The 24,706-nt window shown below is 36.3% G+C and overlaps 1 protein-coding gene across 6 annotated transcripts in view; it reads left to right on the top strand.

Annotated features, from left to right (window-relative positions):
* The window catches only part of LOC150088229 (TIP41-like protein), a 299,210-nt gene that overhangs the window by 204,416 nt on the left and 70,088 nt on the right, over positions 1–24,706 (top strand). For all 6 annotated transcript variants that reach the window (XM_090370642.1, XM_090370645.1, XM_090370640.1 and 3 more), the window contains 2 exons: positions 3,836–3,967; positions 14,772–14,867. In XM_090370642.1, the coding sequence (XP_090226768.1) occupies positions 3,836–3,967; positions 14,772–14,867 (228 nt within the window). The remainder of the gene's footprint in view (positions 1–3,835; positions 3,968–14,771; positions 14,868–24,706) is intronic.

Raw genomic sequence — 24,706 nt, 5'->3', positions numbered from 1 at the left:
TTTTTTTTTTTTTCCGTAAAGGTGACTACGGTGGTCTGTGACAGTATTTAAATTCTATACGGTGGAACCAACTGATGATGTTAGCAACAGCAAATTCAAAATGGGAAGCATTCAAAGAATTAATCTTGGAAGCTACTAGGCTTTTCATACCAACAAAGAAATATTGTTCAAGATTTAGGCCTAAATGGATGTCAGGTGAACTAATTAGATATGTGACAGAGAAGAAAAATGCATGGGATACATATAAATTAACATGTGACACAGAAGCCTATGATAGATATAAGCTGGTCTGTAACCAAGTTACAAAGGAGGTTAGGCAGGCGAAGGCAAATTACGAGAAATCTTTGGCAAAGGCTGCAAAGAAATACATGAAAGAGTTCTTTACTTATGTAAACTCTAGAAGGAAGGGGATGAATCAGATGAGTCCATTTGATATCGATGGTTCAACTGTTGATGATGATCCTGCTTAGGTAGCTAACAAACTAAATGAATATTTTGCATCGACATTCACGCATGAGGAGTTATTCGGTGAGGGGAATGCCAGAGGTGTATTCAACTCTGGCATTAAGCTAGATAATCTTGTAATAACTGAGAGTAAAGTGGAGAAGAAATTGTTGAAGATAAACACAAGAAAGGCACCTGGGATGGATGGGCTCAGGGGAGGTACCCATGGACCAGAGATATTCAAATGTGACCCCAATCCCCAAAGGAGGATCAAAGGGAGACACAGGTAATTACAGACCTGTTAGTTTAACTTCTATTCTAGGGAAATTAATGGAGGCACTGGTTAAAGAAGCATTGCAGGATCATCTTGACAAGACTTCAGTTATAGCTCGGACACAGCATGGGTTTGTTAAGGAGAAGTCTTCTCTGACTAATTTGATTGGATACTATGATGTAGTCACAAAGGAACTGGATGCAAAGAATAACTTTGATATCATATATTTGGATCTTAGAAAAGCCTTTGATACTGCTGCACAGATTGGCAGGGTGGCATTGGAGGCAAATTGCTGCTATGGATAAAGGGATGGTTGATTGGGAGAAGACAGAGTGGTAATCAATGGACACTGCCTTTCATGTACTAATGTTCTAAGTGGAGTCCCTCAGGGTTCAGTGTTGGGTCCATTGTTGTTTTCTGTTTTATAAATGATATTGCTGATGGTATATCAGGCTGAATGTCCAAGTTTGTAGACGATACGAAGGTTGGCAGGGTTGTTAATAACAGTAATGAGAGAAGGTTACTGCAACATGATCTAGAAAAGTTGGGCAGATGGGTTGAGAGGTGGCAACTGAAGTTTGACGTTGACAAATGTCATTGTGCCATTGTATTGCCTGATGCAGAGGAGTTATCTCTGGCATTGTGTTGGGCAGCTGAGAGCGTGATGTGTTTCCCACTCTAATACCTTTGAGGGCATCTACCCTAAACCCAAATTCTCATAGATGCTCATAAGAATGCTGAGTTGGCACCTAATTTCTTCACAGTCTCTGCACCTAACACACACAAAGACATTCTCCTTGGCTAGATCATGTCCTGTTCTAGACAGATCTGCAAACATTTCGCATTTTGCACATTTTTTTTGGACTGTGATGTGTTGGAGAATCACCCCATTCGGTTCTCCCCTGAGCCACAGTACTTCAGTGCTTTGTGCTCATTGCTTTGCTGCCGACCGGACTAGCCGGGTGGGTAAAGTGCCTGCCTGGCAATCCAAAGGTCGCGGGTTCGAATCCCGCCTCGGGCCTTGGATCAAAGTACTGCAAAAACCTTGGGAGGTGCATTATGACCACAGAAGTCGATGCGCCAACAACTACCAAAAAAAAAAAAAAAAATTCTTTTCTGTTCTAGTCTGGGACATGATTCCGTTTAAGTACAATTTAATTAACAATGAAATTTAATAAGATTAATAAATTTTTAATTGATTAATTGGTAATATTAAACTGAACTAACAGATTTCTAATAGTGTTATGCATTTTACTATCTAGTTTTACGTTAAACCTTATACTATCAAATTTGGGATATACGTTACACCACTGTTTCCCAAACTTTTTTAGTCACAGAACACTTCAACTCACAACGTATTCACGGAACACTTACGAAACACAAGTTTAGCAAGAGCCAAAGAACTGTTGCTAATGTTTTATTACATATGATGCACTGTACATCAGGAGCATCTTTATTTCCAACACATATAAAGGCGAAATTCAAATAACTGTCATCATACTTTTGTTTTGGTCTTTTATTAGTTGGTTCCTGTATTTTCACTTCGGATTTCTGGGGAACAAAAGGCTGCGATTGTTCATCCTCACTTTGAAGTGTGACAATATTGTGTTCGTCTTCATCGAGCTAGTTGCAGTACTAGAAGTACTTTGCTTCTCGTTTTAAAGTTCCTTTTTTCAACCACAAATCTATGGTCACATATTTTAGTAATAATATTTCGAAATACTAATAATTATTTTAAAAAAATTTATACAAAGATGTGAATTTAGTTGTGATATCGGTTCGCTTCCTCCTCTCCTTCAGCCTGTGTACTCCAGGCTAAATTGCATATGAATGGTGTCATTACCTCTATGCATAGTTCTGTATGCAAAGCACCCCAAAATAAAGTGTTCCGAGGTCTATTTGATTATTAGTCTATTCCAGTATATTAACCAAAAAAATATGTTAAATATTATAATGATACAAAAGTGGTGTACACTACAAATATGCAAATTTTATTTTATTTTTTTAATTATTAATTGCGATTTTTTGCGGAACAATTGTTCCACAGCTCACGGAACGCAGTTTGAGAAATGCTGCATTACACTATTCCATATCTTATAATAATGGCGGCAAGTTACGAACGGTGAAATCTACGGACACTAAGTATTAATTTTCAAAATCGCTATCTAAATTCAAAATAAACCAAGGAGCTTGACTAGACTATAAAGCTACTTATAGAAAACAATTTAATATAACAATTAAGTCAATAAAATGGCTAAATATAAATAAAAACTTATCTTTCGTCGGAGCTGCAAAACCTTGTCCTACTTGTGAATACCCTTATACACAGATTGAAGCAAAATGGTTAAGTATTTATCCAATTTGTTTCAAAATGGCTTAATTTGGTTGTAGATATGGTCTGAAAAATAGCTGCTGAAGTTTAATTCTAAGTGTAGAGTTTTGCAGCTAGGGAACAGAAATCCAAGGGTTATTTATAAACTGTGGAATTGGGGTCTAGAGGAGAGGTTTAAAGAGATTTCTGACAGAAAAAAAGTCTTAGTACAGTCATGTATGAAATTTAGCATGCAGTTGTATCCAACATTTTTTTATGTCCCATCCCCCATTGGAGATGGAGAAATGCTGGGCACAAGAAAAGGTTGGGAACCACTGAGTTACTTGAAGAAAGATGGTAATGGAATGACAGAATGCAGAAAGAAGCAAATACACTTAATTAACAAACTCTAAAAGATAACTTGGTTTATTTCTTTCTTTTTTTTTTTTCAGTGATTTTGCATTGTTTTTGACAGATTTTGTTGTGCAAATTAGGATAGAATTAACAGTGAATTTAATAAGATTAATAAAATTTTAATTGATTAATTAATAATACTAAACTAAACTAACAGATTTCTAATAAAGTACTACATATTGTGCTATCTAATTTTACATTAAACCTTGTGCTATCAAGTTCAGGATATACATACACTATTCTGTATCGTATAACAATTATTTCTAAGAATAGATTTCTAAATATCTGCCACATTTCCCTTTTTGTTAAGGCAATAATTATTACTTTCTTTAAACATATTTAATTTATTTTCCTTGAGCTAAAAAGAAACAAATGATCCAATACTTCTTTAGGTTATTCCTACAGAAGAAAGAATTGACATAGAAAAACTAAAAGTGAGAGAGAAAATTATGTTTTATGAAGATATTCATCTCTTTGAAGATGAACTTGCAGATAATGGGTGTGCACAGTGCTCTGTTAAAATGGTGAGTATTTTTATATTTATATAAAAATATGGCTAAGGTGCACGAGAAGCATGCAAAAGTTCAATGAAATTTACCGATAAAAGTACTTTGCCTTAACAGCATTTGTATTGTTGCTAGCTCGGTAAACAAACGGTGGGTGTTATTGGTCTGAAGTAGAAGTTGAATCCCACGGGAGCTTGATCCCCCCCCCCCCCCCACAAATCTCTATTGCACCTGAATCACGTGCAATAGAGTTGAATTAACTAACTGAAACAGAGTCATATTGGAAGTTCTGGCGTCGTAAAAAAATGTTCATGATGTAGTTTCACCGTTAAACTTTTTCGAAGTTTGCCGTGCTTTCTCATGTGGGCTTCCTTTGCCTTTTTTTTTTTTTTTTTTTAATAAACAATTTATCCACCAGTGATTCTAATGAAAAAAGGTCAGGTCACCCCCTCCACTTCGGGAGGGTTTCAATCTCCCATGGGATTCAATTTCTACTCCTGACCGATAACACCCACTGTATGTTTACTGAGCGAGCAACAGTACAATGTCGTTACTGCAAGGTGCTTTTACCGATAAATTTCATCGAACTTTTGCGTGCTTCTCGTGCAGGCTTTCTTTACCTTTGCCAAAAATACTAAAGAGAAAATTCTTTTGTGCCTGTTAAAAATTATAGGATCATACATAGCTGACTATTCTCCAGATTTATGACAGAATCTTTTGTTTTTATTCAATTTGACTTTTACTTCATTATCATAATATAGTTGGCTACAAAGATTTGCTCAGTCTTTTGGTGCAAACATAATTTTTCTTCAATTTTTTTTTAAATAATAAAACTTAAAATTGAAAATTTTAAAAATTTCTGCTTATTTTCCATGTTTTAAGATCTGAATAGGTAACATGTTTGCCTTGTGTTTTGTATCTAGATGTGATTTTTTTTTTTTTTTTTTTTTTTTTATTCAAGTGTCTGGGAACGTAATGTAATTAGACATTTGCAAACAAATAACCGCATGGAGTGTATGGCAATACAGTAGACTCTCGATTTTCCGGGATAGATGGTAAAAAACAAATCCCGGATAATCGATTTCGCGGTTAATCCAAAAATACAAAGTCCCCGATATACGTAAGAAATACGTTCCAAGATTCTTAATTCATCGAGTTTTGCGTAACTCGGGAATGACTAATAACATATTGCTACTATATTATTATTGACAAATCTGAATTCCGTGCGATACTTGTTAATGTTTGGCCATTTTGATACATCTTTATTATAATGCTTCCTTAGAGATTTAACAGATGCACCGTTTTCAAACTTTTGAATAATTCCAAGTTTTTGTTTAACTGAAAGCGCAACTCTTTTGCGTTTACCCATCATTTTCGTGATTTCTAAACAAAAAAAAAAAAAAAAAAAAAAATTTTTTTTTTTTACTGTAAAAAAAATTCCAACATTTTCCGACAGCATGCAGAGACGAAAGCTGCCTCTGTATGCATCTGCCAAAAAAAAAAAAAAAAAAAACCTCCCACATCACTTGTCCATCCCTTCCAATTTTCCTTGAATTTGTTCAAACTGCCCACTTCCACAACAGATGGGAGTTTGTTCCAACACCTGGTGGTTGAAGGCAAACCTGTGCACATCTATTCTACGACCATCCTTCCTCCCTCCCCCCTCCCCAAAAAAAGAAAAAACTAACAACAATGGTCCTGGTACAGTCAGATGTGAAATTTAGCATGTAGTCATTCCCAATCTTTTCTTGTGTCCAGCCATCCCCCCCCACTCCAATGGATTTGACACAAGAAAAGGTTGGGAACCACTAAGTTACTTGAAAAAAGGTGGAAATGGAGTGATAGAATACAGAAAGAAACAATGTACTAAAACTAACTTATTCAACTAATGATTAAACAAACTCAAAAAGATCTTATTCCCCCATAAGAGAGGAGATTGAACACTTTGTGGAAATAGGTTGGGTGTGTGTTCAGATGGAGACTGCAAACTTATTCAACTAATGATTAACAAACTCAAAAAGATCTTATGCCCCCATAAGAGAGGAGATTGAACACTTTGTGGAAATAGGTTGGGTGTGTGTTCAGATGGAGACTGCAAACTTATTCAACTAATGATTAACAAACTCAAAAAGATCTTATGCCCCCATAAGAGAGGAGATTGAACACTTTGTGGAAATATGTTGAGTGTGTGTTCAGATGGGGACTGCATGCCTTCCTCTGAAAGTGGATTAATATGTTGTAGAAATTTACTGCTATCTAGAAAGAAATGCTAAAAGGAAAGATTTAAAAATTACAAATGCTGCAAACCACTGATATAAAAATGGTTTCAAAACGTGTTTATACACGTTTATGATAAATTTTTTAATGTAATCTGTGATTATCGTGTACCTTATCTAGAAGAGTTTGTTTTTTATGTAATATTTGTTTTTATATTGTAGAATGTTTTGTGATAGTTTTTCTGATATGGGAAATATTTCGTGTTATTTTTTATTCGCAATATTAAAATTTTATCATGAAAATAAAATGCATCCGTTATATTTCCTAGTTAAAAAAAAAAAAAAAAAAAAGAGAAAGGAATAAAGCAGTGGCGCATGTACCGAGCACGCACAGTAGATGCTTTTATGTGAGTCCTTTGCGTTTATTTTAGGTACAGTATTTTAATTTGTATATTGATTACGAAATAAAAGAGCTTTTGTACTGTAAATATTTTATTAAACATTCGCAAATTTTTATAATTTCTGGAAGACAAGATACAATTCATTTATGATAACTAAAGTAACTGATGCGTACCTGTGATTGCAGAATCAACGTCTTCAGCTGATGAGTATGCCCACTGCAGAGGTCGAGGACTATGGAGATTTAGAAGGAGTTGGCCCCTCAACCTTATGAAAGAACATATTAATGGATGACTGGGCGGTGGCTTTTTTCTTTTCATTGTAGATTTCTTTGTAGCAAGCAAGCATATCATTCACCCCTCTGTTAACTTTTAAGAATCATTTGCTGTCAGGATCCATCTTCTCAAACCTTGCCATTGCTGATGCAATTTTATAAAATGCCATTGCCACCTGTCTAGTGATGAAGAATCTCGGCTCCTCATTTGGTTCATCTTGAGCTTTGTCAGCATTTTCTTCTTTCACAATCGATGCCTGCAAGTCAATAAGTTCTTTGTTAGATAATTCCTTCTCTTCTTCCTCAATTAACTCCTCCACATCTTTGGCATCAACCTCCCAACTGAAATAGCTCTGCAACCTTTACAGTCTTATCTGTAACCTCTTCATATGATCCGTCTTTTTCAAATCTTTCGAAACCTTTTGCGTGCCATGGGCATGTTTTCTTCCATGCGCCATTTAAACAACTTTTAGTAATTTCTGCCCAGACCTTATTAATGTTTAAGATGGCATGGTAAATATTGTAAGATTTCCAAGTCTCTTAACGTGAAATTTTTCTCATCATCTACTGCAGACAATGCCTGAGTAAATGTGCGTAAATAATATGCTTTTAAATTCGAAATAACACCCTGATCCATAGGTTGGATGAGTGAAGTTGTGTTTGGCGGTAGAAATATGACTCTCATGTTCGAATTTAAATCATCTAGATGTGTAGGATGTCCAGGAGCATTATCTAATAGAAGAAAAAACTTAAATAAAAAAACTCAAAGATAATACTTGACACTTAAAAAATATATATAGATATTTTTACAACTGCGTTTGGATACAAGTTTAGGGTTATAATTTTGTACTGAAATTGAATCGGAATCATGATTCAGACCACGGCAGCAAATCAAAAGGCTCGAGCTAAATGGAATGCTGTGGCTCACGGGAGAACTGAGGGGGGCAGTTGCCCTCTAAATCACAGCCTTTTAAAATGCACTGATTGCTTGATGCGTGTGGAGCAATCAGGTACGGGACATGATATTGCCAAGGAGGATGTCTTTGTGTGTGCGCGATGTAAGGAGTGTGAGGAAATGAGGCGATAACTCAGTGTTGTTATGGGCCTATTTTAGCGTTTCAAGGACAGGATGGATGCCCTCGAAGGATCTAAATTGAGGGGCCCATCAAGCTCTCAGCTGCCCACCTCAACGCCAGAGCTTGCACTTGATCAACACAGCGGCAACCCCCAAGGCAGAATGCACTGGTCCCACAGGAACTAGCAGTTGTTGGTGACTCTATTGTCAGGGAAATGGGGAACATGCTATGTAAAAAGGATAGGTGGAACGGATCCAGGGTATGTCTTCCAGGGGCAAAAGGTGATGACGTTGTAGGGCAGATATCATATTTTAAGGACACAAAGGGTGATATTGTTGTACACGTTGGCACTAATGATATTAAGAGTAGGAGACTGGCAGAATAACTTAACAAGTACAGGTTACTGTTGAAAAAAAGCCGTGAATTAGGGTTGAATTTGAAATTGCCTGGAATTCTGCCCAGACACGATAGGAGAGAGTATATGATGAGAGCATTGTCGATCAATTCGGCCCTGGAAAGATTGTGCAAGGCTCAGACGTAGAATTTTTTTCAGCCTGGTCTGTACTTGTTAACAGGAGAGACTGCTTCTACAGGGATGGGATACACTTAAATAGAAAGGGTGCAAGAATATTTAGTGAAGCTATCGAGTCAGTGTTAGGTGGGTCGGAAAACTGCTAGCTTGAGGGAATACAAGGACTAATAGATTAGTCAGTGATCACAGTGAGCTGAAGTGAGATTTACTCAAAGAGGTAACTACCATCAGGATTAAAGGGAAGGGTTTTTGCTTTCGTAAAGGTGACTACGGTGGTCTGAGACAGTATTTAAATTCTATACCGTGGGATCAACTGATGATGTTACCAACACCAAATTCAAAATGGGAAGCATTCAATGAATTTATCTTCGAAGTTACTAACCGTTACAAACCAACTAAGAAATATTGTTCAGGGTTTAGACCTAAATGGATGTCAGATGAACTAATGAGACATGTGGCAGAGAAGAAAAATGCATGGGATACATATAAATTAATGGGTGACATGGAAGCCTATGATAGATATAAGCTGGTCTGTAACCAAGTCACAAAAGAGATTAGGCAGGCAAAGGCCGATTATGAAAAATCCTTGACAAAGGATGGAAAGAAAAACAACAAAGAGTTATTTACCTGTGTAAACTCTGGAAGGAAAGGGATGAATCAGATTGGTCCACTGGATATTGATGGTTCAACTGTTGATGATCCTTCTCAGGTGGATAGTAAACTAAATGAGTATTTTGCATCTACATTCACCCATGAGGAGTTATTCAGGGAGGGGAATGCCAAAGGTGAGTTAAACTCTGGCAGTGAGCTGGATAATTTTATAATAACTGAGAGGAAAGTGGAGGAGAAATTGTTGAAGATAAACATAAAAAAGGCACCCTGGGGTGGACGGGATCTCTCCAGTTATATTAAAGGAGGCAGCAAAGGAAGTAAGCAAACCCTTAGCCATAATTATGAGAGCTTCTTTGGACTCAGGGGCCCATGGACTGTAGATGTGCAAATTTGACCCCAATTCACAAAGGAGGACACAAGTAATTATAGACCTGTTAGTTTAAATTAGGTTCCAGGGAAATTAATGGAGGCACTGGTTAAAGAAGCACTACAGGATCATCTAGACAAGACTTCAGTTATAGCTCGGACACAGTATGGTTTTGTTAAGGGAAAGTCTTGCCTGACCAATTTGATTGGGTAATATGATGTGGTCACAAAGGAATAACTTTGATATCATATATTTGGATCTTAGAAAGGTTTTTGATACTGTTGCACATGGAAGACTGCTGCACAAATTGGAGCAGTGTAGCATTGGAGGATAATTGCTGCTATGGATAAAGGGATGGTTGAGTGGGAGAAGACAGAGAGTGGTAATCAATGGACATTGCTCATCGCGGACTAATGTTATTAGTGGAATCTCTCAGGGTTCAGTATTGGGTCCATTATTGTTTTCTGTATTTATAAATGATATTGATGATGGTATATCAAGCTTAATGTCCAAGTTTGCAGACGATACAAATGTTGGCAGTGTTGTTAAGGACGCTAATGACAGTACACTGCTGCAACAGGATCTAGAAAAGTTGAGCAGATGGGCTGAGAGGTGACAAATGAAGTTTAACATTGATAAATGTAAAGTACTTCGTATGGGAAGCAGCAACCCAGAGTGATATATCAACTCTGTGGTACTACACTGACAGTGGTAGAGAATGAAAAGGACCTGGGGGTAATTGTGCCGGCAGATATGAAATTTTCTGAGCTGTGCAGACAGTCTGCAAGAGTAGCTCATAGTGTCTTGTCAATGATATACAGGGACTTTTCTAGCAGGGATAAGGAGGTGATTATCCCCTTATATAAGGCAATGGTCAGGCCACACCTTGAGTACTGTATACAGGTCTGGAGGCTTCATTTTAAGAAGGATGTAGAGCTGTTGGAACAAGGACAGAGAAGGGTAACAAGATTGGTGAATGGAACAAAAGGTTGCTCTTACGAAGAAAGACTTAAATTTTGTAAAAAATTACAGTGTCTGGAGACTAGGCACCTGCAACGTGATTGAGGTGTATAAAGCCTTAAATGGTTTGAGCATGCTCAAACCATTTTGCCAGTGGGTGGTTGGTTGGTGGAACAGACTTCCAACCTTTGTTGTGGAAGGTGATAGCCTAAATAAATTTAAGGCTGAGCTGGACAGGTACTTGGAACGAACGGAGGGGTGAAAGGGGATCGTGTTTTTTTTTTTTTTTTTTTCTCTTTTGGCTGATGCTGCATAAGCTTGCTTTCTTGCATCATATGCCTCTACTAATACTAATTTTGAAGCAAATGAAACCTCCTTGCATCTTTGCAAACAAATGCTTTTTTAAACTATGCAGCAAAAGTTGAAAGGTTACCAATGCATCCAACTTGGAATGAATTTTTCTACTCTAAATGGGAAAGTCTTTACAGATCTTACCCATCAGAGATTCTCATGTGTAGTACTGATTGACAGTTTGAATTGCAGGAATGAATTCTTGATGAAAAATTCCCTCACTGTCAAAAACATGAATGAACCTGCATGTTCTAAACATGTTCTAAACCTTCGTACCTCACTTTTTTCAGAGGTGGAGAAGGTGAACTCCTTCCTAGATGGGTATTGATTGCTTTGTTTCTGAGTCAAAACCATAAACAAAGCTTTCTTCTTCCGTTCTGATGTTGTTATTTGGTTTTTAGGAGCATTAGCAACTAAGGCCATATTGCTCCGAGGATATGCGGTGGTCATTCCCTGACCTTTCTGCATCCTTCGTATTTGGTGGTCACGAGTTCGAACCCCGGCCTAATCAAGAAGCGTGTGCTACACACTGCCGCTCCTGCCCACCTGGCTACGGAGGCACCCGTCCTGATGTGATCTAGAAAGTACTGTCACACCAACAAATGAGTTTCTTTCAACTTGTGGCTGAGAAGATGAGGCCTAAATTTCATGGTGATTTGCTGTTCATATAGTTTAAATCTTCTGTTAAAATATGTTAGCAGATTTCATGTAATAGACTTAATCTCCCAGTCATGTTTTTAATAGTCATCAGTCTTTGTGGATGATCAGACACTTTTTACATTTTCATCTGTCCAACTTGAATGACCTGGATGCTCCACTGCTTCTACTGTTATTTGGGCACTTTTAAACATGAAAAACTACTTAGATGTACATCACCAGTTCACAGCCTATATGTGCATCACTAAAAATGATTGGCTTCCAAAGGAACTGGGAAAGAATAAAACTTATTTTCACCATTTCACCAAGTCTATGAGGGCTATTTTCCCAAGTTCAAAACAAACCTTGATGCAAACTCTTTGTGACTTCCTTTTAGCTGTTTCACTGATTATGTATTGAAATGAACTTCTTCCAGTCACATAACTTCCTGAGGAGCTCTTGTGGGTACCAAAAAATTCTTCCAACTGCATCGATCATGTGCTATACGAGCAGCATCACAAAGTGTCATACCCAGAAGTTCACTGATCCCATCCTTCCACCTAGTTGCAAGTCTTCCTCTGCACATCTTCCCCTCAGTTTTTCCTTCCATTATATTCTTCAACAGAAAGTTTTCCCTTCTTACTATATGACCAAAAAACTTGAGTTTTCTTTTGTTGATGCTATGGAGAAGAATTTTAGGCCTGCCAATTTTATTCAATACCCAGTCATTTGTTCTTCGATCCAAGTAAGAAATATGCAGTATTCTCCTGTAACACCACATTTCAAATGCCTCAGTTTTCTTCCTGTCAACTCTTTTCAGATTCCATCCTTCACATCCATAAGTGGCAACTAGAAAAATTAATGAATCAATGATTCTCAGTTTCGTCTTTAAGGGCATATCATGATCTCTCCATAATTTTATCAGATCAGTGACCAACGTTTTAGCAATTGCCTGTCGTCTCTTTACATCGTTTGAGCAGTCACTGTTTTTATTTATTCTTGACCCTAAGTAATCAAATACATCAACTTCTTCGATATCTTGCCCATTAACCTTCACTTTACTGGAACTGAGATTATCACCAATCACCATAATTTTAGTTTTACACACATTCAGAAACGATCCTTTTTTCTTACTTGCTTCATATACTCTCCTCAGAGTTTCTTTAAGATGATCCTTAGAATTACAAATTAACACAGTATCATCTGCATAATGAAGGTTGTTTATCTTCAGTCCTCCAATTTCGATGCCAGTCTCTAAATCTTCCAAAGCTTCACGCATAATATCTTTGGCATAAAGATTAAAAGTGTGAGGTGACAAAATATAGCCCTGCCTCACACTGTTACCTATTGTGAAAAAGTCCGTGTTTCCCATGTTCATTCTCACAGTTCCTTCCTGTTCCTGGTACAATAGCCTAATCAGCTGAATTATGTGGATTGGGAAACTCATAATAGTCATCGTTTCCCATAGTTTCTCATGCTGAACACAATCAAATGCTTTTGCATAAACTATAAAACACAAAATGACTGAAACATTGAATTCTTTGAATTTTTCAATAATCAGTCGTAGACTTAAGATCTGATCTCTGGTTCCTCTACCCCTTCCGAAAACTACTTGCTCTTCTGGCATTTCTTCTTCAAGTTTTCTTGAGATTCTGTTTAATATGATTTTAAGAAGAATCTTGCTACCATGAGAAATTAGGCTAATAGTCCTGTCATTTGAGCAAATTTTCAGACCTCCTTTTTTTGGTAAAGGGATAAAAATTAAAAATTGATTTATTCCAATCTGGTGGCCACCATCCAATTTCCCAAATTTTTAGAATTGTTTTATGAAAAAACTTGGTGCCCTTCACACCTGTAGCTTTAATCAATTTTGCTTGGATTTCATCAACTCCAGTTGACTTGCCACATGTTAGGTCTCTGATGGCTTCTTCGACTTCTTCCTTTAGTGGTACTGGTTCATAATCACACACTTGAAAAGGGGGTGGTAGATCACTAGTGCCAGCAGGTGCTCAGAAGAGCACCTGCTGGCACTAGTGATCTGCCAGCAGGTGCTCAGAAGAGCTGCTCACAGTATTCTTCCCACCTTCCTTTGATTGTGTTCTCCTCTGTTAAAATTTCCCCTTTGGAATCCTTAATTACATTAAGTTTTGGTCGGAACTTTTATCTTAAGGACTTAATTACATCATACATCTTTTTAGTGTTGTTTCATTTGTTGTGGTATTCAATTTCTTTACTATTTTGATTGATATAATCCTGTTTGCCCTGGCTTAAACAGCGCTGATGACTTTGCTTAGTTCCTGATACTCTTCATTTCCTTGTACACCCTGAACTTTTGCAGTTCAATCTCTGTTCAATAACTTTAAAAATGGCTTCTGTAATCCACCGCTTCCTGATTTTGACCTTTCTCTAATGTGTCTATTTGCTGAATCCTTAATAATGCTTTTTGTATTTTCCCACATTTCCTCAGGCAGCGTATCGTCATCTAGTTCTAATAGAGCTTGAAAACTATTGCCTGTTTCAAGCATATAATCATTTGGAATGTTTTCTACATCCAATCATATAGGGAAAACCTTATGCATGATCTTTTTCAGCTTCAGCTTGAGAACGATGTGAAGTAGCTGATGATCACTGCCACAATCTGCTCCAGGATGTGTTTTTGCTGTGATTACACTGAAATGCCACCTTTGCTGCTTAAGGATATAATCAATCTGATTTCTTGTTTATGATCGGGAGATTTCCATGTGTAGAGCCTTCTCGGGTGCTGCTGAAAGCAGGTGTCACATATGACAAGACTGTTCAGATGAAAAATTCAATTAAACTTTCACCCCGCTCATTTCTAGTGCCAAGACCAAACCTGCCACATTCCAGACTAGCAGAAACTGTCTTGCCTACTTTTACATTAAAATCACCCATGAGTATCAAAACATCCTTTTTTTGGGACCAGATCAAGAGCTGACTGGAGATTTTCATAATAAACATCCATATCTTTGTCTGTGGATGTTGATATGAATGCATATGCAACTAAAACTAAACTTGATTGAACTGAATTGAACTTGCATCCATTTAAATTATGGTTATGCAACGATGCATGCTGTAATACCAAAACTCACCAGAGTATTAGAATATCATAATAGAATAATACAGCAGTATCTGCAGGTGCAAAACTGTATTGAACACTATTTGTTCTCCCAGCTGCCCATCAGCAAACTGTTAGTCACCTCATATGTTATAACTTCAAATCAGTTTATTACTTTTACCATGCCCTGTGAATGTAGACAAGCAGTAGAAACAATAAAAGCCAGCATTAGTAAACATAAAAATTTAATTTTACTCTTATAAACGTTTGTAATCACTTTCTGCCTACTTTGAATTTTAATCGAAATGCTTTTTATTTTACAGAGGGTAATGCAGGGAAGTTTTTTCATTCTACTGAGATATTTTCTAAGGGTAGACAATGTAATTGCCAGAATAAATGATGCAAGAATTTACCATGAGGTGATTATTAATTTTCATGCCTTGTTATTGCTATGCAGATTTCAGTGATATTCACTTAATGAAACTTTCATTTTTGGTAGTAAACGAACACACTCCACTTACATTTATATCAGCAAGTTATTATTAAAGTTGTACATTAGTCGAAAGGAAGTTAAACTGGATTAGTACCCCTTAGTTTTTTTTAAGTTGCACTATAGCATCTGGTCAAACACTACAGTTCAGAGAGAGAGTGTGTTCATTTACTAACAGTTTATTCCTTAAGTGATGCCTTACAAATATTAAACAAGATCATTTTGTGTTATTAGTATTTTTGTTGTCATTTAACATGATTGGCATTCTTGAACTTCATTCCAGTAAATTGATTACATAGAGTAATAATGTAAATGCTGGTTAATATTATCACTGGTTATTGTTATCAGCCACTTATTATAATCAAGAATGAAAATCCAAAACCACATATATTATAATGTATGGAAATTCTGCTGCCTTAAACAATTATACAATTGTTTAGTATTATTTTTCATTTCAATTAAGAGAACTGTCTTCGAGGACATCTAAAATTGTGTATAAGCCAGAATTTTGTCAATTATTTACAACTCTGACCATGTCAGATAATGTTTATGACATCATCCCTTGTCACACGTGAAAGCAGTACCTTTTAACTTCTGATTCCTGCCACATGTATGTAAACCTTTGAGAAAGGCAGGAGAGTGCCTGTAAACAAAAAAGAAGTGAACAATAAAGCAAATGATGCTTTTGACGTCAGGCTATATAGTTGGGGAAATGAGCAATCTGATCCACTGTTGTAAAGATTTGCAACTGTGTACAAGTTATTGGCATTTAATTACACTGTTACTGTCCAAACATTTGAAATTTTCACAAGTGATCATGTGATCTCACAGTGTGAATTTGCAATACTGTATCCACTGTGTGCTTTCCACAAATAGACATGAGTTTAGTATGCAGTTGGCATCTGTTGAGAATTGAACTGTGATTTCTTTTCTTGGAATAGAAATGCCACAGAAATATAGAGATTTAATAAATGTTTCAGGTGAAAAGAACAAAATTCTAAGTGCTTATGATGCCATACCTAAGTGTAGTCAGAGAGAGAGAGAGAAACTTGCATTAAAACTTTGTGTTTCATAGCCTCTTGTGTAAACTTTTAAAAATAGAAAATTGCATGGATCGAGAGTGACTGAAAATGATAATCTGAGCAGGAAAAGAAAAAGATGTGGAAAGAATGAACTTGTGAAAGAAACACTGCTGAGGTGGTTCACAAATGCAAGATTAAAAAATATTTCTGTTAGTAGAAATATCCAATGCAAAAGGTGTAGGAATTTGCAAATGAACTCTGTATAAATGACTTTAAGCCTACATATGTATGGCAAAGCAGGTGGAAGGAGAGACAACATTGTGTACAAACAACTTCATGAGAAAAGGTCAGACTCAGATACAGGTTCAGCATAAAACTGAGTGGAAAATGTTTTACCTAATTTATTGCAATAATTTACAAAACAACAAACAGTTAGCATTAGTAAAGGTATACGATGCAAGAAAGCAAGCTTATGCAGCATCGGCCAAAAAGAAAAATCCAGTTTTAGTCTTGAAAATGAAACTGGTGTTTATTTTACAGCAATGTCTGAGCATACTTTATTATTCAAAAATGAACATTCAACAGACAGCTGGAAAAGATCAGAAAGAAAGAGTGACTGTACTTTTTATGCAGTCAAAAAAAAAAAAAAACTTTTTCATAATTGGGAAAAGTAAGCATTGACATGTCTTCAGAAGGACAAAAACTTACCAGTTGAATATAAGAGCAAAACAGATATATCTATAACATCTTAAATCTTTGTTGAATTTCTGAAGGAATGAGACAGAATTATTTCAAGTCAGTGAAAAAAATTGTGCTTACCATAGATAGCTGTTCAGCTCATACAAATGAGCAGGTGAACAAAATAAAACTTGTATTTTTTCCAGCAAATACAACATCCATAGTGCAACCTTTGGATTCAGGAATCATAAAGGTTTTTCAAAACATTTACAGGAGTGTAATGCAACAAAAAATTATTGCAGAAATTGAAGAAAGTAATGATGCCCAAGCTAAGGACATAGCAAAAAGAATTAACTTATTAGATGCAGTTCATATAATGGCTAGTGCTTTGGATTTAATTTCCAAACAAACAATCAAAATCTTTTCATCAAGCTGAATTTATTCAGACATGTGATAAATATTGAAGAAAGTAGTGCACTGCCATCAGAGTATATTAATAATTCATTTAATATTACACAAATTTTTATAAGCGGGTAATGGATGAAAATCATCCAACAACAGATGAAGGATATATAGTCGATCGTGTCAGTGAAGGATATATAGTCGATGGAATTATACCACATAAACCTGGCACTGAGAAAAATAAAATTTCTGATAGTGGAAATACTGAAGTCCAGAAAGTTATGCCAGTGACTACAGAAATTAGGAAATCTTATAAAAACTTTATGGAGTGCATTAGAACTAAAGGGAGGGAAAAGTGCGGGCTACAAATTATTGTGCAGGTTACAAGAACATATTGAAACTTTAACTGCTAAGGATTTAAAATAACTAAAGATTTAATTGGAAAATTTTTTTTAAATAGGTCGGTATGTTTATCATCTTTTTTTTTTTTTTTTTTTTTTTTTTACACTTAAATTGGTTGATATTGTAGTTATGTATATACAGTATAGGCTATACTAAATAATAAATAAAGATTGGTGAGTTAAACAACTTTTTATATTTAATCAACAAAAAATCTTCTCTGTTATCAGTGGTTCTCAGCCACTTAATGTTATCAATTTTCATAAATCAGATGTGATCACAATAAGCAGAATGCATGTATTTGCATGCATGCTTTTTTTTTTTTTTTTTAAGGTGTGACCTTTGATGGCAGAAGGTAGCAACTAGTATACAGTTGCACTGCATATCATGCCATCAGGCAAAGAAATTCAATCCTATTGGAGAATATAAGGACAGTTATTCACAATTTTTAGTTATTACCTGATATATACAGAATTGGGTTTGAGGATTATTGGAGATCTGTACAAAATGCATTGGCCTCAGAAGTCCTGAATTATCGGAATGCCTGAATTCCACATCCTGAGTTTATTTAGTCGATCATCTACTTCAATTTCAAGTACCCCTAGGATAGAGTATATATTATTAAAAGATTTTGATAATATGAACCAGAGCTTTAAGGCCCAACATGTTCTACGTTGATATCAATATTTGTAAAAGAATAAGAGACGTTTACCTCAGTATGATACTTAGAACACTTCTGTATGATACTCTCCAGAAATTAAAATGAAAACAATTAAAAAATCAAAAATCTTACGTTACAATAAAAAATAATTAAAAATCAATTTAACACAATTAAAAATTAAGTAAAAAATTAATTAAAGGAATTTAACAAAAAAATTGCAAAACGATTTTCCTTCCTGAAGCTGAAAAGGCTTTTCGGCAGTATGTCGTGATCATAAGAATGAAAATTACCAAATAGGAGTGAGCATGAAACTTAAATAGGGATTATTTGGCTTCGTGCATGCATGTAAATGACCATGAATCGGAGATTAGATATGGCCAGCGAACATCAACAGAATTCTCATGTAATTTAATTTCGACAGTTTCTACAATTCATATTCTCGTGTAATTACATTGGACACCCAGTATTTTGGCCTAGTTAAATAAAAAAGTATGTTTTTCGTTAACGGCATGAAAGGCTAATTCTGACGCCGCTGAATGAGAATCACGAACTGAGGCCACATGTTGATTAACACAAAACTTCAGAGGAAACTGCTTAGAACCTTGATAAGAAGAGTCACAATCACCCAAGAAATGTTGTATACCAGGTAGTAGCAGTAGTAGTGGCATGATGCAAGAAAGCAAGTGTATGAGCTTATGCAGCATCAGCCAAAAAAAAAAATTCACACAACCATTCCCTCTAAATATTTGTCCAGCTCCTCCTTAAATTTATTTCACCTATCAACTTCCACAACAACAGATGGAAGTTTGTTCCAGCAATTAACCACCAGCTGACTAAACGCAAATTTCCGCACATCTGTTCTACCTCTATCTTTCCTTAATTTGAATTTATGCCCCCTTAGGTTCGTAATCTGAACAAAAATTCTGTAGGTGGTAGATGACTTTCATCAACCGGCGAAATACCACCACTTTGCTTATTGGAGGCTTGAAGTGGTGAAACCCATGTTTAGTCTCTAGAGCAAAGTTTCCGGCATCCCCCTACCCCCCATACTTCTCCTCCAACCCATGCATGGTACTAAGTACTATAGGTTTTGATACCTTTCATGTTTGGGAGTTTCATAAAAAAAAAAAAAAAAAAAAAAAAAAAAAGTGGAAGAATCCCATCAGAATTCAGCATGCTCAACCCATTCAAGGCCTTATACACCTCAATCAGATCACCGTGCAGGTGCCTAGTCTCCAGCCATTGCGGTTTGCAGAACTTAAGCCTCTCTTGGTAACAGGATACTTTCATTCCTCTCACCAATCTTGTTGCTCTTCTCTGTACACGCTCAAGCAAATCTACATCCTTCCTAAAATGAGGCCTCCAGACCTGTACGCACTACCCAAGGCGTGGCCTGACCATTGCCTTATACAGAGGGACAATCACCTCCTTTTCCCTGCTAGCAAAATTCCTATATATCATTGACAAAACCCCATGACCTGCCCTGTCAGCCTCTCGGCATTGCTCAGAAAACTTCACATCTTACTGCACAATTACTCCCAGGTCTTTTTCATTTTCTACAATCTTAAGTGTAGTACCACATAGTTGGTACATTTCTCTGGGGTTTCTTCTACCCCTATGCAGTACTTTGCATTTGTCAATGTTAAACTTCAGTTGCCACTTCTTAGCCCATCTGCCAAATTATCTAGATCCTGTTGCAGTAGCACACTCTCATTACTGTCATTAACAACCCTGCCAACCTTTGTATCATCTGCAAACTTTGACATTAAGCCTGATATACCTTCATCAATATCATTGATAAATATACAAAACAGTGGACCCAACACCGAATCCTGTGGGACTCCACGAACAGCAGCACCCATAGATTACTACCCTCTGTTTTCTCCCACTCAACCATCCTTTTAACCAGTGTAGCAATTTACCCTTAATACCATTCTGCTCCAATTTGTACAGTAATCTTCCATGCGCAACAGTGTAAAAAGCTTTCCTGAAATCCAAGTATATGATATCAAAATTATTTTTTGTGTCCAGTTCCTTTGTAACCACATCATAATATCCTATCAAATTTGTCAGACAAGAATTTCCCTTAACAAACCCATGCTGTGTCTGAATTATTGCTGCAGTCTTGTCTAGCTGATCCTGCAATGCATCTTTAACCAGTGACTCCATTATTTTACCCGGAACAGAAGTTAAACTAGCTGGTCTGTAATTACTCGTGTCACCTTTTAATCCCTCTTTGTCAAATGGGGATACATTTGCACATCTCCAGTCCGTGGGGATCTCCCTTGAGTCCAAGGAATGTGTCATAATTATGGCTAAGGGTTTGCTCATTTCCTTTGCCACCTCCTTTAATATAACTGGATAGATCCCATCTACCCCAGGTGCCTTTCTTATGTTTAACTTTAACAATTTCTCCTCCACTTTGCTCTCAGTTATTACAAAATCATTAAGCACCCTGCTACAATTTCATAACCTTCTGGCATTTTCAAACCTTAATAACTCCTCGTGTGAATATAGATGGAAAATACTCATTCAGTTTGTTTGCTCTCTGAGCAGGATTATCAACAGTCGAACCATCGATATCAAGTGGACCAATCAGATTCATCCCCTTCCTTTTAGAGTTTATATAAATAAACAAATTCTTGCTGTTTTTCTTAGCATCCTTTGCCAAAGATTTCTTGTAATCTGCCTTCTCCTGCCTAACCTCCTTTGTGACTTGATTACAGACTAGCTTATATCCGCCAGTCTTCTGTGTCGCCTGATAATTTATATGCATCCCATGCATTTTGCTTCTCTGTCACGAGTCTCATTAGTTCATTAGATAACCATTTAGGCCTAAACCTTGAACAATATTTTTTAATAGGTATGAAACTTTTAGTAGCTTCCACGATTAATTCCTTGAATGTTTCCCACTTAGAATTTACTGTTGTTAACATCATCAGTTGATCCCACTGTACAGAATTTAAAAACTATCTGACACCACTGTACTCACCTTTACAGAAGCAAAAACCCTTTCCTTTACCCCTGATAGTAATTATATCTTTAAGTAAATCCCACATCAGTACACTATGATCACTGCCACCTAGTGGTTCCTTTATCTGCAAATTCTTTATCTGCAAGGCCATTTATTTGTGTTGCGAATGAGGAAAGGACTGAGTGATTGTTCAGTATAGTGTGTAATTTCTGTATTGGCCTGGCCACAATTTTAAATTTGGGATCTTTAAAGAATCTGTTAAGCTGTTTGTGCCACTGTTCAACATATGGAACAGAAAAAGTGTTTTTTGGTATTACTATTGTTGGTTGTTGTAGTATTTTGTATTCTATCCCTAGCTTGTACCCTAATTCAATTTACTGTAGTAAGGAGGGTAACCCCTGCTTAATATCTGTACTTCTGAGTCCAAAGCAGATTCTGTTATTGAATATTTATAGGCATTGAGAAACTGATTAAAAGATAATAGATTTTTTGTAGGTGAATGGATGATAGCTGTTATAATGCAGAAGCATACTCGTGTTTGTAGGTTTACGATAGATGTTAAATTGGATTTTATTCATTTCCTGAGTAAGCGTAAAATTTAGAAAATTTAATGATTTAGTATCCATATTCTCCCTTTCCAATGTAAATTTGTGTCTAGGTATTATTATTATTAAACAAATGTAAAATGTTTTGGATAGCACTAATATCAGTAATAACTAGAACATTGTCTAAATACCTCCCATAGTACGTGACACTGGGTGAAAAGGTGTCAAATGTATACGCTCAATCATTGAGAGATAGACCTCCAATATTAAGCCACTCTGTTCTGGCCTCCAGTTCCTTTAACTGAGCCATAGTAATGTAGTCATTTTTTTAGTACGTGGTTAATGTTTTATTGTATTGATTGGCCAAATTGGAAAATAATTCTGGGTCTACTTCAAGATAAGTGGAGGTATCTGATACAAGCGAATCTAACTTACTAATATAATCAGGTTTATCGAGTATTACAACTGTATCACCTTTATCTGCTGTCTGAATAATGTCTTTATTTTCCCGAAGTTCACATTAAACTGAACTGTCATGTATATTCAACTTAGGAAGTCGCGTTTCTTTTATGTTATTTGCCACCTGCTTAACTTGTTGAATAAATAAATCTTTTTGTGGAATATTACGAAGTCCAAATTCAATATCAGTTATGCAGTGTATTTTAGGTAGTTTTCAAGGTGGTAAATTATAATTTAATCCTTTGGATAAAAGTGAAATCTGGTCCTGCATTAGTGTATACGAGGAAAGATTTGTAACCTGTTGATATTATTGGTTCATTGAACGTTGGGCAAAAGGGTGTTCATGAATTGTCTGAAGTATTCTGAGGTAGCAGGTGATGACCTCTCCCCCACATACATACATACATGTATGTATGCGGGTGGGGGGGGTCACCCAGCTTATATGCACTTGGTCGCAAGCTCACGACAATATGTTTGATCTCATATGAACATGCCTTGACACTCGCAATAATGTATTCAATTAGTTAACTTGTCTGTTTTTTATTTCTGAGGCCTGTTGCAGATCTATGGAGGTCTTCAATACAGACCAATCATTAGGATGTAGATAATTTTTTAATTTGTCACAAAGTTTCCTAATCTGGGAAAGGTATTTTTGTTTATTAGAATATCGAGATCTTAAGGCAAGTTAACTATATTACGTGATGTGGCAAGTGCTAATTGCTTTATGCTCGAAATTTTATGATTTAAATTGACCCTGGCAAACTTTGGAACGATGTTGTTTTGAAGACAATATTTTAGAAAAGAAATATGGTAACTTTGGGCCGAGTATCTTAGTGTTAATTTAATATAATTTTGCACCAATCTGTTCAAAAAATCCCCATAATTGTGTGTATCGATTAAGCTATACCTGGAGAGAAAGGCTAGTTCGCAAACACCCCCTCGCCCAACATTCAATTAACCGACATATGAACTGATTACAAATCTTTCCTCATATATGCTATCGCAGAACCAGATTTTACTTTTATCCAAAGGATTAAATTATAATTTACACTGCAAAAACTACCTAAAAAACAGTGCGTAATTGGTATTGAATTTGGACTTTTTAATATTCCACAAAACGATTTATTTATTCAACAAGTTAACCAAGTGATGAAAGTATTTACTATGATACTATGGGAGGTAATTAGACAATGTTCTAGTTATTACTGACAGTAGCACTATCCAAGACATTTTACATTGGAAAGGCAGAATACGCATACTAAGTCATTAAATTTTCTAAATTTCACCCTTACTCAGGAATCGAATAAAATCCAATTTAACATTCTGCCAGGGGCAAAGGTTGATGACGTTGTAAAGCAGATATCATCTTTTAAGTGCACAAAGGGTGATATTGTTGAACACGTTGGCACTAATGATATTAAGAGCAGGAGACCGGCAGAATTACATTGGTGGATAATGCAATGGAAATTGTGTCTGTTTAGTGTGACATAAGCACTGGGAAAGGTTTGTTTATTTGTTTGTTTGTTTGTTATTTGGTTTTTAGGATCATTAGCACTAAAACCATATTGCTCCGGGGATATGCAGTGGTCATTCCCTGACCTTTCCGCATCCTCCATATTTGGTGGTCACGGGCTCGAACCCCGGTCTGATCAAGAAGTGTGTGCTACGCTCTGCTGCTCCTGCCCACCTATCTACGGAGACGTCACTGGGAAAGGAAAGGAAAAATTAGAGTAGGGGGGGGGAGGTGGTGTGTGTTATAGGCCTAATAAATCTGATGAGTATAATGAGCAATTGTGCAGAGAAATACAGTGGGCCAGTAAATCCGAATGTATTATAATGGAGGATTTTAATTTTCCAGAGATTGACTGGAATTTGTGGGTTGGTCACTAGTAACGCTTTTGTGGATTTATTGGATGATTGTTTTCTACAGCAGCATGTTCGGGAGGCAACTAGATGGAGTAATACTCTTGATCTGATTATCAGTAGTGATTCTTCATTCATTAAGAATCTGCAGATAAATGAACCACTAGGTGGCAGTGATCACATTGAGCTGAAGTGGGATTTACTCAAAGAGGTAACTACCATCAGGGGTAAAGGGAAGAGTTTTTGCTTTTGTAAAGGTAACTATGGTGGGACCAACTGATGATGTTACCAACAGCAAATTCAAAATGAGAAGCATTCAAAGAATTAATCTTGGAAGCTACTAGGCTTTTCATACCAACTAAGAAATACTGTTCAAGATTTAGACCTAAATGGATGTTAGATGAACTAATTAGATATGAGGCAGAGAAAAAAAATGCATCGGGTACATATAAATTAACAGGTGACACAGAAACCTATGATAGATATAAAATGGTCTGTAACCAAGTCACAAATGAGGTCAGGTAGGCAAAGAGAGATTACAAGAAATCTTTGGCAAAGGATGCAAAGAAAAACAGCAAAGTGTTCTTTACTTATGTAAACTCTAGAAGGAAGGGGATGCATCAGATTGATCCACTTGATATCGATGGTTCAACTGTTGATGATCCTGCTCAAGTAGCTAACAAACTGAATGAATATTTTGCATCTACATTCACACATGAAGAGTTATTTAGGGAGGGGAATGCCAAAGGTGTATTAAACTCTGGC

Source organism: Mastigoproctus giganteus, chromosome 3, assembly GCF_048544385.1.
Source record: "Mastigoproctus giganteus isolate SK-2022 chromosome 3, ASM4854438v1, whole genome shotgun sequence".
Classification (NCBI taxonomy): domain Eukaryota; kingdom Metazoa; phylum Arthropoda; class Arachnida; order Uropygi; family Thelyphonidae; genus Mastigoproctus; species Mastigoproctus giganteus.
This window is presented reverse-complemented; position numbering and strand designations above follow the sequence as displayed.